General features: G+C 51.9%; 1 protein-coding gene across 1 annotated transcript in view; it reads left to right on the top strand.

The window, feature by feature from the left end:
- LOC144949273 (DNA-binding protein RFX7-like) overlaps positions 1–14,130 on the top strand; it is a 107,255-nt gene that overhangs the window by 80,889 nt on the left and 12,236 nt on the right. The window contains 4 exon segments of the mRNA XM_078879193.1: positions 6,446–6,568; positions 8,209–8,325; positions 8,836–8,920; positions 9,348–9,570. Of these exon segments, the coding sequence (XP_078735319.1) occupies positions 6,446–6,568; positions 8,209–8,325; positions 8,836–8,920; positions 9,348–9,570 (548 nt within the window).

Below are 14,130 nucleotides of genomic sequence, written 5' to 3'. Positions count from 1 at the left end.
AATGTTTCCAGTGACTAAATGCCGATGTCAATGTCTGCTAAGCCATGATGAGAGCACTTCAGGAAGAAAGTTGGCGGAGTTTTGTTATCCCGCCTTTGCAGCTGCGCAGACCACATCAGTTTAATAGATATGGCCTACAGTTTGGGTTACATGGCCACAGTTTCATAGTCACACTGGGGCCACGTGTCTTTAATGTGTCCTCAGGGTTTCTGCGTCTCCTGTGTCTGTCTGTCTCTGAGTTTACTGTGTGGTCCATAGGGTTTGGGTTGCATGCCCACAATCACACTCCTGTGTCTTGGGTCTCCGCTCACTAATTTACCACTCGTGAAGAGGATGGGCACATACTCTTTGTTTTTTTCGGTAAAGTCACGTAGTTAAAAATAAAAATAAATGAAAAAACAACTGACTTAAATCACGACGTTTCGGAGGCAACACAAGCTTCTGTCTTCAGGTGGAACCGTCACTTGATACAGTTTGCTGTAAACTGAAAAAACCATAGAGTATGAATCCTTGCAATCACGAAAACTTCTAATCTCGGATGGGCACAGCGGCCTGTTGGCGTTCTTATGTGGGTGATGGTTCCACCGGTGGAGGAGGAATGTGAAAGGCAGGAGATTCGACGATGTTTAGGTCTCGACTGAGCCGTTTATTCTGGACGTCTGCTTTGCTCCACTCTTTTAGCACTACTAACAAGTGCTCGCGACGGATTATGTTTTGTGCAAGACTTTAATCTCCTTTAATAAAATAAAAAAGACAATGTTAAAACGGTTGCAATGAAACGCATAAGTTCAGTTTTAGATGAAAAGCTTGCCGTGCGAAATTGCTTACGATTAAGTGCATCCGATTTGTGCTCGGATGTAATTGCCGCTTGTCCATAATAGAAAATCCATACTGGCTTGAGCATGGCTGTCAGGAAGAGAATGCAGAGCAGCTAGGAGTAAAACGCCACTTCCATGAAGGCGGTACAATTTACTTGCAAAGGTGATGATGCTCACTGCGTGGACTGGCTTGGCAGCTTGCTTCACCGGTCATTGTAGCGACTGTCAACACGTTGATGTCACCCAGGTCACCTCTGAAAAAGGATCAAATGTCCCATCGCGTGTCGCTACGGGGCGTGTTTTCCATCTCTTGGTTAAATTTAAGGATACTTCTACGACTACGATGTTAAAACCCTTCGATACTATGAAGGGGGCGCCGTGGTGGTGAGATGTTAACTACCTCGCCTGGTATACATTGGTTTGTTGGTTTGACCCCGACTCCTTTATATTTGGAGTTTGCGCGTTCTCTCTCGCCGTGGTCGCGTACATTTTCTCCGGGCCCTACCCATTTTTTATTCCCGCATTTAGAATAGACACGCGTTTGTGGAGTATTTGGTTGCTATAAATTTCCACGTGATAAGCCACTTTGTTGATCTACCATTTGTGGCCAGGTTGCTTCTGACAAAGAGTTATAGAGCTCCAGTGGGCCTTACCTGGTAAAATAAAAATTGCTTTAGTTTGGAAGGGAGAGTTAGTATAATTGTCTAACATACTTGTTGCGCCACCTGTTAAGAGGCACCCCGTTGCCGTACTAACGGGTGCCCGGCGCACACTTGGCGCAAGTCCCCCACTCAGTGCCGCTTCGACGACCAACCCGGGTTTACAGGCACGGAGCACCGCCGCTACCACCGCCACGCCAGCTAGGGTGCGGCCGGTGCGAGATTGACGGCTTAATTTTGAGGTGCGCACGGGACGGGGAACGACGTCGGACGCATGTGGGGTGGCCTGCGTTCGTATCTGCGACCGTGTTGTTTCTATCTTTAGCTTTAGGCCAAGTGCACCTTTTACGCCAGTGCCCCCACCCCGTTTAAAACCCACGGCCCTCCGGCTCGCAGGGCGCGCTGGGCAAGTCGGGGATGTGCTCGAGCACGCGCTTGCCTGGGCGTGTGTCTGACTTCGCCCAGACAAGTCACAACACATCCTGTCTCAAAGACCTGCCCGTCGCACCCCCACCATCACCGCCCCCTCAATCCCCCCCCCCCGAGCCCCCCCCACCCTCTTCCCACCGGCCGAGCCGAGTCCCCCTTGTGGAGCTGCAGCACAATCTGCGATTGTCCACAATCGTCGTTGCCAAACGCTGCCTCCCATAAATAGAATGTGGATTTGGTGGGTCGTTTTTTCCTTCGCTTTGCAGCGACGGCAAAGGCTTTGCGGCAACCAACGTGGACTTGAATTGTCGGTGCTGCTGCTGCTGCTAGTGCCAGCACCACTACAGAACTATTAATATTACACAGGTCAATGCCACCAATACTACTGCTGCTACAATTACAACTTCTCGCAAAGTTAGTGTTAACTATATGCAACACGGTAGTTACAACTACCACCACGACTTCCACTGATACTACGACAATGGTTAGCACTACCGTCAAAAATATTATCACCAGTGTGGTACTATTACTACGAATAGCAACACTCCTGTGACTGACAATACAGTAAAAGTCCTTTCAATGACCCTAATATCCGCTTTTCCTGGTATATGTACCCCTGAATCGATCTACACAATCCGTACGAATAATCCTTCCAAACTCCAAAGGGAGTTTTCAGATGATCTGGCCAATGACAACAACCCAGACCTCAGCGATGTATCTCGCTGCTGCCTCCTGCTGCCGCCTGCTGCTGCCTCCTGCCGCCTGCTGCTGCCTCCTGCTGCTGCCTCCTGCTGCTGCCTCCTGCTGCCTCCTGCTGCTGCCTCCTGCTGCTGCCTCCTGCTGCTGCCTCCTGCTGCTGCCTCCTGCTGCCGCCTCCTGCTGCTGCTGCCTCCTGCTGCAGCCACTGCTGCTGCTGCCTCCTGCTGCCTGCTCCAGCCTGCTGCCACTGCTGCTGCCGCCTCCTGCTGCCGCCTCCTGCTGCCGCCTCCTGCTGCCGCCTCCTGCTGCCGCCTCCTGCTGCTGCCTCCTCCTGCTGCCTCCTGCTGCTGCCTCCTCCTGCTGCCTCCAGCTGCCTCCTGCTGCTGCCTCCTCCTGCTGCCTCCTGCTGCTGCCTCCTCCTGCTGCCTCCAGCTGCCTCCTGCTGCTGCCTCCTTCTGCTGCCTCCTGCAGCTGCCTCCTGCTGCTGCTGCCTCCTGCTGCTGCCTCCTGCTGCTGCTGCCTCCAGCTGCCTCCTGCTGCTGCCTGCTGCTGCCTCCTTCTGCTGCCTCCTGCAGCTGCCTCCTGCTGCTGCTGCCTCCTGCTGCTGCCTCCTGCTGCTGCTGCCTCCAGCTGCCTCCTGCTGCTGCCTGCTGCTGCCTCCTGCTGCTGCCTGCTGCTGCCTCCTACTGCCTCCTCATGCTGCCTCCTGTTGCCGCCTGTTGCCACCTGCTGCCGTTGCCGTCACCGTCCTAGAATCTTACCCAGACTTGGAACAACGCGGGCATTCACAATCGATGCTGAATTCGAGAGCCAAACGTCACCGCACCTTTGACGTGCCAGAACAACAACAACAACAGGCCTGGATAAGCTCGTATAATAGCAACTGTCCCTAGCACTACCACGAGAGAAGACCCATTCCACCGAGAGCGGTATTATCACGATCGCTGCAACCCCCCACCACAAATCCGAGCATCTATTCCTGTCCGTCAACACTGACGTTGACCACGGTGAAACGTCAGCGTGACGCTTTTCAGGAAACCCGCCGAATGGAATGTTAGACGTGGGGAAACGTTAATCCAGGGAACACTTTTCGTGCGGTGTGTCGATGGGGGGGATATCTTTGCCGGCGCTTTAAAAACGGGGGGCGTTAGATGCGCGGCAATGCACAATTTCTAGGAGCGTTCTCGCAAGGTTGCGGTGTGCCGCGTCTGGAACGCGCTCTTCCTTCCGATGTTAGGAAGCCACTGCAGCTGTGCACTTTTAAAGCATCGTGCTTGACAAACTCATTCCTTTAGAACTGCTGTTTGTGTTTTTTTATTGTTCTTCCCCCCCGCACCTCTGATTAGCACAGTTGGCTACGTACGGTGCGAAAGAAGTTCAACATACGTACACGGATACGTGCTGTTATTGCCATTTACCGCTACCACCACCACTCGCACATGCCGCAGCTGCCACCATCATGTGCCGCTATCATGTTCTCCACATTATAAGATGCTCCAGAAAGTTAAAAGGCACATTCCATCCAGAAACAAAAATTCATGCCTTACTGACGCTGTGCCCTGAGTCTATAAAGTTATGCGAATCTGGTCTCGCACACCTACCAGATTGTAAGGTGCACCCTCAACTGTCGCGTTAAAATGCCGAAAAAATGTTTGCCTTATAATCTGTATTTATCTCTGTATGTTGCACTTCTTTTGCACCATACGTAGCCAACCGTGCTAATTGGAGAATTGGGGGGGGGGATGGAAGGACAACAAACTAAACACACAACGCAGTTCCAAAGAAATTAATTTTAAATGTCGGTGATTTAAAAGTGCATAGCTCCAGTGGCCTCCCAATCCTGAGAATACGCCAAAAAATAACCGCAAATTGTAGTCGCGAGACTGTCAAAGCCAACGTTGACCACATGGACCCACTGCTGCAGCTGATGCTGCTGCCGCTACCGTGGGGCGCAAGCCTGTTGTTCACGGCGCCGTTGCCAACAGATATTGGTGCTCCGACCTCCGCGAGTAGCGCTCATACTGCCGCTGTTCTTTGTTGCTGCTTCTGCTATTGCCGTTCCCACAACTACCGCCGTGTCTGCGCTGTGTTGTGTGTAGGGGCTTTTTTTTCTTTCTGCCTTTTACAAAACTCTCACCAGGCCTCTCGTGTGCCCAGCCGGCTGGCCCTTAGCGCCACTAACACCCAAGTCTTTGTGCCAAATGTAACCCTTGCCAGCCGAAAGTTTCTGCTGGGGTTAAATGCGCGCGCGTACGCACGCACGCACACACCGAACGTACGTACATGCATACATACACGTGCATAGACAAAAGACAAAGGGTTCCCATTTAGCCTTGTAGGACCATACGAGCAATTGCTGTTCGGCGAAGGTTTACTCGGAGGCGGTGTCAGTGACTACTGCACCCGGCTGACTAACCATGTTGGCCATCCGAGGCGTGAGGCTGGGGGACTGGTTCGGGGGGGGATACTACGTGCCGTGGCCAGAGATCGAACACCGGGTCGCCGGGTTGTTGCGGCACAGTGCGCCGACCGCCGCGCCACCGTTCTCTCTTAAGTCCACGTCAAACGTGACGGCGGCCAACATTCGCCACAAACTGGTGGTGGGCCTCACGGGTGCACCTGTTCAAGGGCCGGTGCGCTTTGTGGCCGCGCTGAGTAGGAAAGCATCGGCGGGAAGATGATAGGGTAGCGGTGTATGCAGCTAAGGAAGGCCGGCACGGCACACGAGTGGCGATGTTCATACACCACACCAGGTAATTCATTTGAGACTGAGTCGACCTAGAGGAAGCCCAGGACCTGTTCAGATAATCGTCACTGGTGTTGGCTGCCGCGGAAATCGAACTCGGGTCACCGGGTTCGTAATGCGGCAGCGGTTATCGCGCCGCGCTACGAACCGCTCCCCAGTAGCCCTGTAAACAGCCGTGTGTGCGCGTGCGTGTGTGCGTGTGTGCGTGTGTGCGTTTGTGTGGAGATGTTGTTAGCTGCCAGCCGGGACACGTCGTGAGCGAGTGCGCACGTGCGTGCACGCGGTAATCCGCGCGCAGCAAGATGTGCGTGACCCCCCGGGGCTGCTCTCTCCGAGTGTCTATCTGCCCGGCTGTCTGCCCGTGGTGTCTAATTCCGCCTGTCGGGTTCTGTCCGTGTGTCTGCGCGTGACCGATCGCAACCGTCCGCGTGGGACCGCGCCAGTCCTCGTCTCTGCCCCCTTTGCCCGCTTGTCACCCACCTCGCGCTCTCTGGCCCTGCATGTCTGTGCGTGCGTGCTTGCGCGTGGTGTTGTTTCAACACGTGTCTCTGCGGGCGGCGATGGTTACACGCGCGCTTGTTCGTATTTGGGGGGGGGGGGGGGGTGATTGGTAGCGTAGTTGTTGGCGCACTGCGCAATTAACTCGGCGACCCCGAGTTGAGGATCGGAATCTTTATTTATCCTGGAGGGATCTGATAAGATTCGAAGCTGTACAGTAGGGGTGGGTTAGCAAGTTACAACAAATGATACAAAAACACGATGTGAGTGCACAATAGAGAAATGGTAAGCAAGTTGCTCAAAATAATTATGAATAAAATGATTCCTGCCGAGTCCGATTCCCGCTCACGCCCAACACCAGTGACAAGTATCTTAGCTGGTCCTGGGCCTCCCCTACGTCGACTCGGCCTCAAATGAGTACCTGGTACAGTGTGTAAACATCGCCACTGGGGAGACAAAGACGTCCGGGTATGGTGCTTGTCACCCACCCCCACCCCCCCGTCGTGTGTCGTGCCGGCCTCCATAGATGCTCGCTAACAGCACTGTGCCCCAACAGACTGTGAAGGCTATACGGGGGACCTTTGTCTTTGTTGCAGCGAACACAGCAAGATGACTGCCAGCCGCGCGGACCAGATGCAGGCATTCTCATGGATTCGCCAGCACCTGGAGGAGCACAACGACACGTCCCTGCCCAAGCAGGAGGTTTACGACGAGTACAAGTAGGCTGCTGCCTCCCCCCCCACCCCCCCCCACATCCACTGCCCCAGGGCAGCCGATCGATGGTTCTTAAAGCCCCGGGCCCCCCCACACCTTGGAAGCGATCGGTCGCACAAAAAACAAGCCGCTCTCGAAAGAATCGCTAATTTTCGCCTGCGGCCGCTTTAACACCAACATCCGAGCCAGCAGTTGCGCAGAGAGGAAGTCGCTCGGCGCATTCGGGGATTGCAAAACGACCAATCCCGTGTGGCAAATGTGCGGCACGCGATGAAACAAAGCGCTGAGCAGATCGATGCTTGAAGGTCGAGTCTCTCTCTCTCTCCAATGCAAGCAACCGGTTGCACGCCTGCTCGCAACCTGTTGCAGAGACATCCACATGTAAGCGATCCCGTTGCATGCAACTGGATCCCTCGGCTCACCCCTCAAGCCAGTTGGTGAAATCCCACATTTGCATGGTGGGGCCAGTTTCTCTACAACACAGTAAAAACGACCGGTGTTCATTTTACTGCCAAGTGCCACGGTAGCGAAATGTTAACTACCTCGCCTCGTATGCAGGAGTTTGTGGATTCGATCCCGATCCTGACCTCTTCTCCGGGTCCTCCGGTTTTTCCCTCCACCGTAAGAATCAACTTCACGCGTTTATAGTAATAATTTTTACACGATGAAAGCCACTTCGTCGAACTATCGTTTGTGGCCAGGTCGTTTCTGAAAAAGAGCTACATAGCTCAGTGGGCCTTACCTGGTTTATAATGAAAAGTAGTTTAGTTTATAGTTTAACCTTAAAGATTATCAGTTCCCGTTGGGGTCACAGAACGTGTTGCCACGTGACTTTTCACCCCCACCACCCACTACCCCTGAACCCTCCCTGTCTTCTCTGCATCTCATAGCGAGCTGCAGATAATTTTAGCAACAATTACAAATAAATAATATATTTTACTCGCATAGAGCCTCCAGACAGCCAAGCAACTTTACGTAACTCAACTTTGTTGTCGTCTCCTGCAAACGGCCACTCGTGTTAGCAAGAGACTCGCCCACCTACGGAATTGCAACTCGCATATTCCCCGTTCATTTATTGTATTTTAACAAGGTGAGAACTCATAAAAAGAGACCGGGATGGTCTTAGTTTGCCAGATTGACCTGTGCCTGTAAAATGGTAAAAAAAAAGGAATGAAACGAAGTACAGCAAAGAAAATAACAACAACAAAAATCAGTCGCACATTTTAACCACGGTACTTGGTGGCTGGATCATGTGTTTCTCACACAATACCCCAACGCCCTTCCCGTGGGCATCGAGGTGGGTGTCATACCCTTGGCTTGCCAGCAGAATGCCGTACGGCAAAGTGTAGACCGATATCATCTGTCACTTCTGTACAGGCTAAGGCGTTGTCCCCCTCGCGTGCGTGGTTTTTTTCCTGGGTTTTCTCCAGTTTCCTCCCACGTGTATAGGGAACACTAATTGGCTGAAAACTGCTTTTCTGTGTAGAGATCTGCAGGGCAATTGTTGGCAGCGCTGGCGGCCTTCCAGCCCATCCGTGGCTTCTCACCAATTGTGCGACGCAATTTGCACGAACGACGACGCTATCTCAAACTAACCGTGAGATATTTGATAGCTGATGCACGTCGTCCGCTCTCTCCCTGACAGGGGATACTGCGAGAACCTCGGCCACCGGTTCCTGAGTGCGGCCGATTTTGGGAAGCTCATGAAGAACGTCTTCCCGAATATGAAGGCTCGCCGCCTCGGCACACGCGGCAACTCCAAATATCCTTGCCAACACAGGCTCACTCACTCGCCGGTTCACTCGCTCGCCCGCTCACTAGCTCGCTCGCTCACTCGCTAACTGGCTCATTTACTCGCTCACTCGCTCACTCACTCACTCCTTCGCCGGTTTACTCATTCCCTCATCGGTTCGCTCGCTCACTCATTCACTGGCTCACTCATTCACTGGCTCATTCACTCGCTCACTCGTTCGCCGGTTCGCTCGCTCATTCTCACTGGCTCACTCGTTCGCTTCCTAGCTCATTCACTCTCTCACTCACCTGCTTGTTTTCACTCCGATACACTCCTTGTAAAATCTCACGAGAATCGAGCTTAACGCCACAGCTGCAAATACATCTATCGCGCACTTAAGTGATGTGTCGCCAAAGAGGATGTTGTGAGACCCGGTGGTGAGCGTCGTTCGGCGGCACGAAGCGCTCGCAGACCCAACGTCGCAGGCGGCCGTGTGCGGGGACCCCCTCTCGCCGTGCGTTGACCTTAATCGCGAGCCACGTACTGCTACAGCGGGCTCAGGAAGAAGGCTCTCGTGCAGACGCCGTCCTTGCCTAGCCTCGAGGTTGGCAAGAAGGGAGACCCGGTGAGTGCCCCCCCCCCCCGCCTGCCATGTACTTGGTTCCCGTTATGCGATTATCACGGTTGGCTACGTACGGTGCCAAAGAAGTTCAGCGTACAGTATATACCATTACGTCAAACCGGCCTCAAATGAGTACCGGGTTGGTTGTGACAACATCGGCAATTAGGGGACGCAGGCAGTCGGCGTGTTGCTGGCCACCCCACGGCCTTGCGTGCCGCTCCACAGCCTTATGGCGGTGGGTGGAGAGGGAGATGTGATCTCTCTCGCCAGGTACACATGAGCATGTGGGTTCGACCCCGGACCCTGACGAGGTCTGTACAGTATATTTGGAGTTCGCATGTTCTCTCTCTCTTTCTCTCCCCCGCGGTGGTCGTCTGGAATGTTCTCCGGGTCCTCTGATTTCGCCCACCCGTCTCCCCTCGCCCATCAGAACGAGTGCGGCGACGGTGGCGCCGGCGGCGCCGGCGGGCAGGCCGAGTGCCTGGAGCAGCAGATAGTGGGGGCGGCCTGCAGCCTGGTGTGCGAGTGGGCCCAGAAGGTGCTGAGCCGCCAGTTCGACACGCTGCTCGACCTCGCGCAGTACCTCGTCAACAACAGCTGCGTGCCGCGCAAAACGTCCTACGCCCTCGTCGTCATGTCGCCCTCCGCAGCCGGTCAGGCACCCCCCCTTCCGCTTTCAACCTCCAGCCCCCCCCCCCCCTACCGCCACCTCCGCCCCCCCTTACTTACACCTGAGCAACACCGCCCGCACCTTCGTATCGCGAATAGGCATGCAACGACTCGCCCCCTCTCCTTCCTTCCAGCGTTCGATGATTTGACACGAGTCAATGATCGATTCTGATCTTTTTGTTGTCGCACGGGTATTGTCTCGCCCGTACATTCCGTCTTGGTGTGTTGAGTTTGCCGGAAGCCAACGCGCAGGGTACGTCATGTGCGTGCAAAATTATGAAAGTTAAATAAGTGGTCTCGACAATCGATTGTTACGCCCACGATCCAACCCAGGTGTCGCGAGCGTAAAAGAATCGTTTTTAATCGGCGAGTTCGTTCGTACGCACGTACATACGCTGAACTTCTTTCGCACCGTACGTAGCCAAACCGCGCTAATCGGAGGCCATCGCTTTGACTAAAATGCTTTCACGATCAATCGGCTGCAATTCTCCAGATGACCGTTGCCTCCCGTTCACCATAGGAATGTGGAATTTCAATCGCAAACTCGGTGCTGTAAACAGGAAATGAGCACCCACTCCCCCATGCTCGTTGGAGCAGGAAACCCGCTCCGAGTTGTTTACATTAATGGCGATGGCCAGGGCCGGATTAAGGTTCTTGTAGGCCCTGGGCACTTCTGTTTCGTAGGCCTTCGGTGCTAACTTTCTACAGATGGTTACTGCTGCCCTATGTTACTACTGCCGCCGCTATCACTCGCTAAAGCCGATTTTTTAAAAATCCGTCTCCGATCAATCACAGGACCACAATGCCGCCTTCTCTTCCCTTGTACTGCTCTCTGTGGAGAACGAGGTTGTGCGAAAAACACCATTTGAAGAGGTTCTTGCTTATTTTGCAATTTAACAAAAATCTCGAAAAGTTCATCTCCGGTGTCACTTTCTCTCTCGCCTTATGAGAAAAAAAACGATTGACACGACTCTGCCTCTTTGTGTACACACTGCGCCTATCCTTGCTCTAAATATATTTATTCTAGAAGATATATTGGTTAATTTTTTTCTTATCATACAAATAAAAAGTGTTCTTGATCCAAGTCGCTGTGAACAAAGTAATCCGCCTCCCATGGAGTGTGGACATTGATACCAAGAAGCTAGTTTAGAAGATCGTTGCTGACCGCCAAAAACTAAATAAATAATTCCTCTGTGGTTTCTATACCAGCGGAAATATTTGGTGACCTTTGAACTGGCAGCGAATGTCAAATTCAGTCAATCGTATTGTTAAGTATTCAGTGATACATTCGAACAATAGAATATTAAAACAGACATTGTTCAAATTAGCTGTCAGAGAAAATTTTCAAATGGTGTACTGAACGTCCTGTAATTGTAAATGTTTTTTTTTTCCGATGAAGACGTCCGATGTGCCGCCACCGTCACCTTGTTAGGGCGCTATTCTTGGCTCCGTGTTGGCCGATCCCCGTTGAATTACCCCGCTAGCAATAGATTCCTAAAACAGGAACGTTCGATGATCCAATACCTATCAACGCCGCAACGGCAAACTATTTCACCGTCAACTCAAAGGGAACCTACAATATGAACACCCATGATTGATTTTTCTACCAAATTGAGCATGGGTAAGTTACCATCTCCTGTTTCTAGCCCAGAGCCAGTGGTGGATAAAGGACATTCCACATTTCTAAAGCAGGGGCAAGTAAGTTCTGCAGACAACTGTTGACTTCGGTGGTACTCATTGAGTGATAAGAGGGGGGCTTAGTGGATATCACGCAAATAATTGTTGTCTGCAGTTCTAACGCGTGTGTGCGTGTACCATACACTTGAAATTCGATTGTGTTTTGCCTGTCCCAGACAAACTTTACACAAGCCGCACGAACGCCAGCTGCTCGTTAACAATAGCGAATACAGCAACCGCCTCGGGTTAGTTACCGGCCTGCCCCACCCCTCGGCCCACTGAGGCCAAAGGTTAAAGGTTACATGTGTTCCTAATGATTTTAGAGTGACCACGCAGAGTGAGTGCCATGGGAGGGGGAGCGGTGGTGAGCTACGAACCCGGTGACGTGAGTTCGACTCCCGCTCACGGTCACCGCTAGCGACTATTATCTGAACCGGTCTTGGGCCTCCCCTAGGTCGACTCGGCCTCAAATGAGTACCTGGTGCAGTGCGTGAGCATCGCTGCCAGGGAGACAAAGGTGGCCGGGCATGGTGTTGACCACCCACCCTCTCGTGTGCCGTGCCGGCCTTCATATGTGTTCGCCAAAAGCACTTGCCCCAACAGTCAGCGAAGGCTACGCGGGGGATCTTTGTCTTTGTGTGCCATTTGTTGATTTACTTAACACGTTACTAACTTGGCTGCTTTTAAACTCGTAAGAAAGGCAGCTCTGACGGCTCGAGCAACACGAGGAGGGCTCTTTAATCAATTTCGCTCACCGGATTGCAAAGTCCCCGCCCGCTCTGCTCAGCGGTGATTGGGGTGACGGTTTTAACAATGAAGCTCTCCTGCACCTCTGATTAACATGGCTACGTACGGTGCGAAAGAAGTTCAACGGGCGTACATACTGCCCACAGACTAACACTGCACCATAGACTCAACACTGCCCATAGATTAAACACTGTCCATAAAGTAGTAGGTTTTTACCCTTTTAAACTGGTACAAAACTGTCCATAGAGTTAACACTGCCCATAAACTCAACACTGCCCATAGACTCAACACTGCCCATAGACTCAACATTGCCCATAGACTCAACACTGCACCATAGACTCAACACTGCCCATAGACTCAACACTGCCCATAGACTCAACACTGCCCATAGACTCAACACTGCCCATAGACTCAACACTGCACCATAGACTCAACACTGCACCATAGACTCAACACTGCCCATAGACTCAACACTGCACCATAGACTCAACACTGCCCATAGACTCAACACTGCACCATAGACTCAACACTGCCCATAGACTCAACACTGCACCTCCGATTCGCAAAGTTGGCTGCGTACGGTGTCAAATAAGTCCAGTTTGAGTACGTGCATACTTGAGTACTTGCGTACTTGAGTACGTGGGTACAAGCTGAGATGGGGTTTTATTTTTGTGTCCACGCTTCATCGCGCATTAGCGATTTTTTGTTGTTGTTGTTGCAACCAATCATATCCAACTGACCGCACCGATTCATCCTCGAGGGTTGCCGTGGAGCATTGTGGGTAAAAGTAAAATATAGGCAGAGCTCCGTTCTGCTTCTCCAAATATTATTAATACAAATATTATTCAGTTAATCGGATCATGGCTTTCCGCGAACAGTATTATCACGTACAGTGGCGCATGTTTAAGCACGAAAACTCTCCAGCGGTTTCAACCTCCTGGGTCCTGTCACGTTGCGACGACATATATTCCTGCACGATCTTTGTGATTTAGTGTCTTAATTTTCGAATCTGTAGTTCGCCACGATAAGTGAAAAGTGAAAGAACTAAAGAGAAAAAAAAAGCTAATTTAACACAATGGCTTTGTGTTGTACAATCATCGTCGTGTCGAAGGGTCTATCAAAGTTTGTTCTCCGCAGAACAACCTTTTGAGCTGAACCTCACATGCGTGTGGAATGTCAGTTTCCAGTGATATTTGGTTTTTAAATCAAAATAAATCTCCCCGACTTGATACCAAATTCTGATTTTTTTTTGACCAAACATCTCGTGGTGAAAGTGCCGGGTGCCACCTCGTGACTGTGAGCACCGTTCCCTTGCCCAGGGGATCTTTTGCCGAGCAGGGAGACGGCTCTCAGTCATCCTCCTCATCCCTCTTCCCTCCTCCTCCCTCATCATCCTCCTCCCCCCTTCCTCCTCCTCCTCCTAAGGTTTTTCCACTTGCTCATTATCCAATATTGACCATCGCGGCTGTGCTCGAACTAATGAAGTGACAATCCCAGATTATATACTCGCAGTGGCTTTTGTCGCGTAGTTATTGACGAGAGGGCCGAGCCCATCGACTCATTCCGTCTAACGAGCTTGTTTAATCTTTCGTCTGCCCGGGTTTAAACCCAGGCGCATGGCTGTGTGCATTGCCAAGGCCAATATGGACCCCCTCCTGAGCCACCAAGACAGCCCAGCTCCCTAAGTGTTTGAAACGCATTCGTGCGGCACAAAATGATCTATAAATTGGAGTCCATATCCATGCAAATGGAGCAGCGTTACTGGGTGATGATGGGATTTGAATTGCCGTTGACGGGCATGATGATGCTGCTTAGGCTGTCCGCCCTTGCGATGAATGCAGCAGTGAATGATTTATTAGCGAGCGCGCATCCTTTTGGGCCCACGGTAACTCCCCATCAGCTGGAGAATGATCGGACATGTGTGGGCCAAGACAAAATGTAAAAACCATAATCTCAAAAAGGTCAGGCTGCTATCCAAATAAAACCACTGTGCAGATTGTAACAGTGGATGAAATGGTATATGGTTCATTAGAGCTGCTAGAAAAACCAGCTACATGCTCGGGTTTCCAAGTTGGTGGCTATCACGTACATTGATGGTCAAAAGCTTCCCCACATGCTCG

This window comes from Lampetra fluviatilis, chromosome 53, assembly GCF_964198595.1.
Source record: "Lampetra fluviatilis chromosome 53, kcLamFluv1.1, whole genome shotgun sequence".
NCBI classification, from domain to species: domain Eukaryota; kingdom Metazoa; phylum Chordata; class Hyperoartia; order Petromyzontiformes; family Petromyzontidae; genus Lampetra; species Lampetra fluviatilis.
The sequence above is the reverse complement of the archived record's forward strand: the minus strand, read 5'-3'. Positions and strand labels throughout refer to the sequence as shown.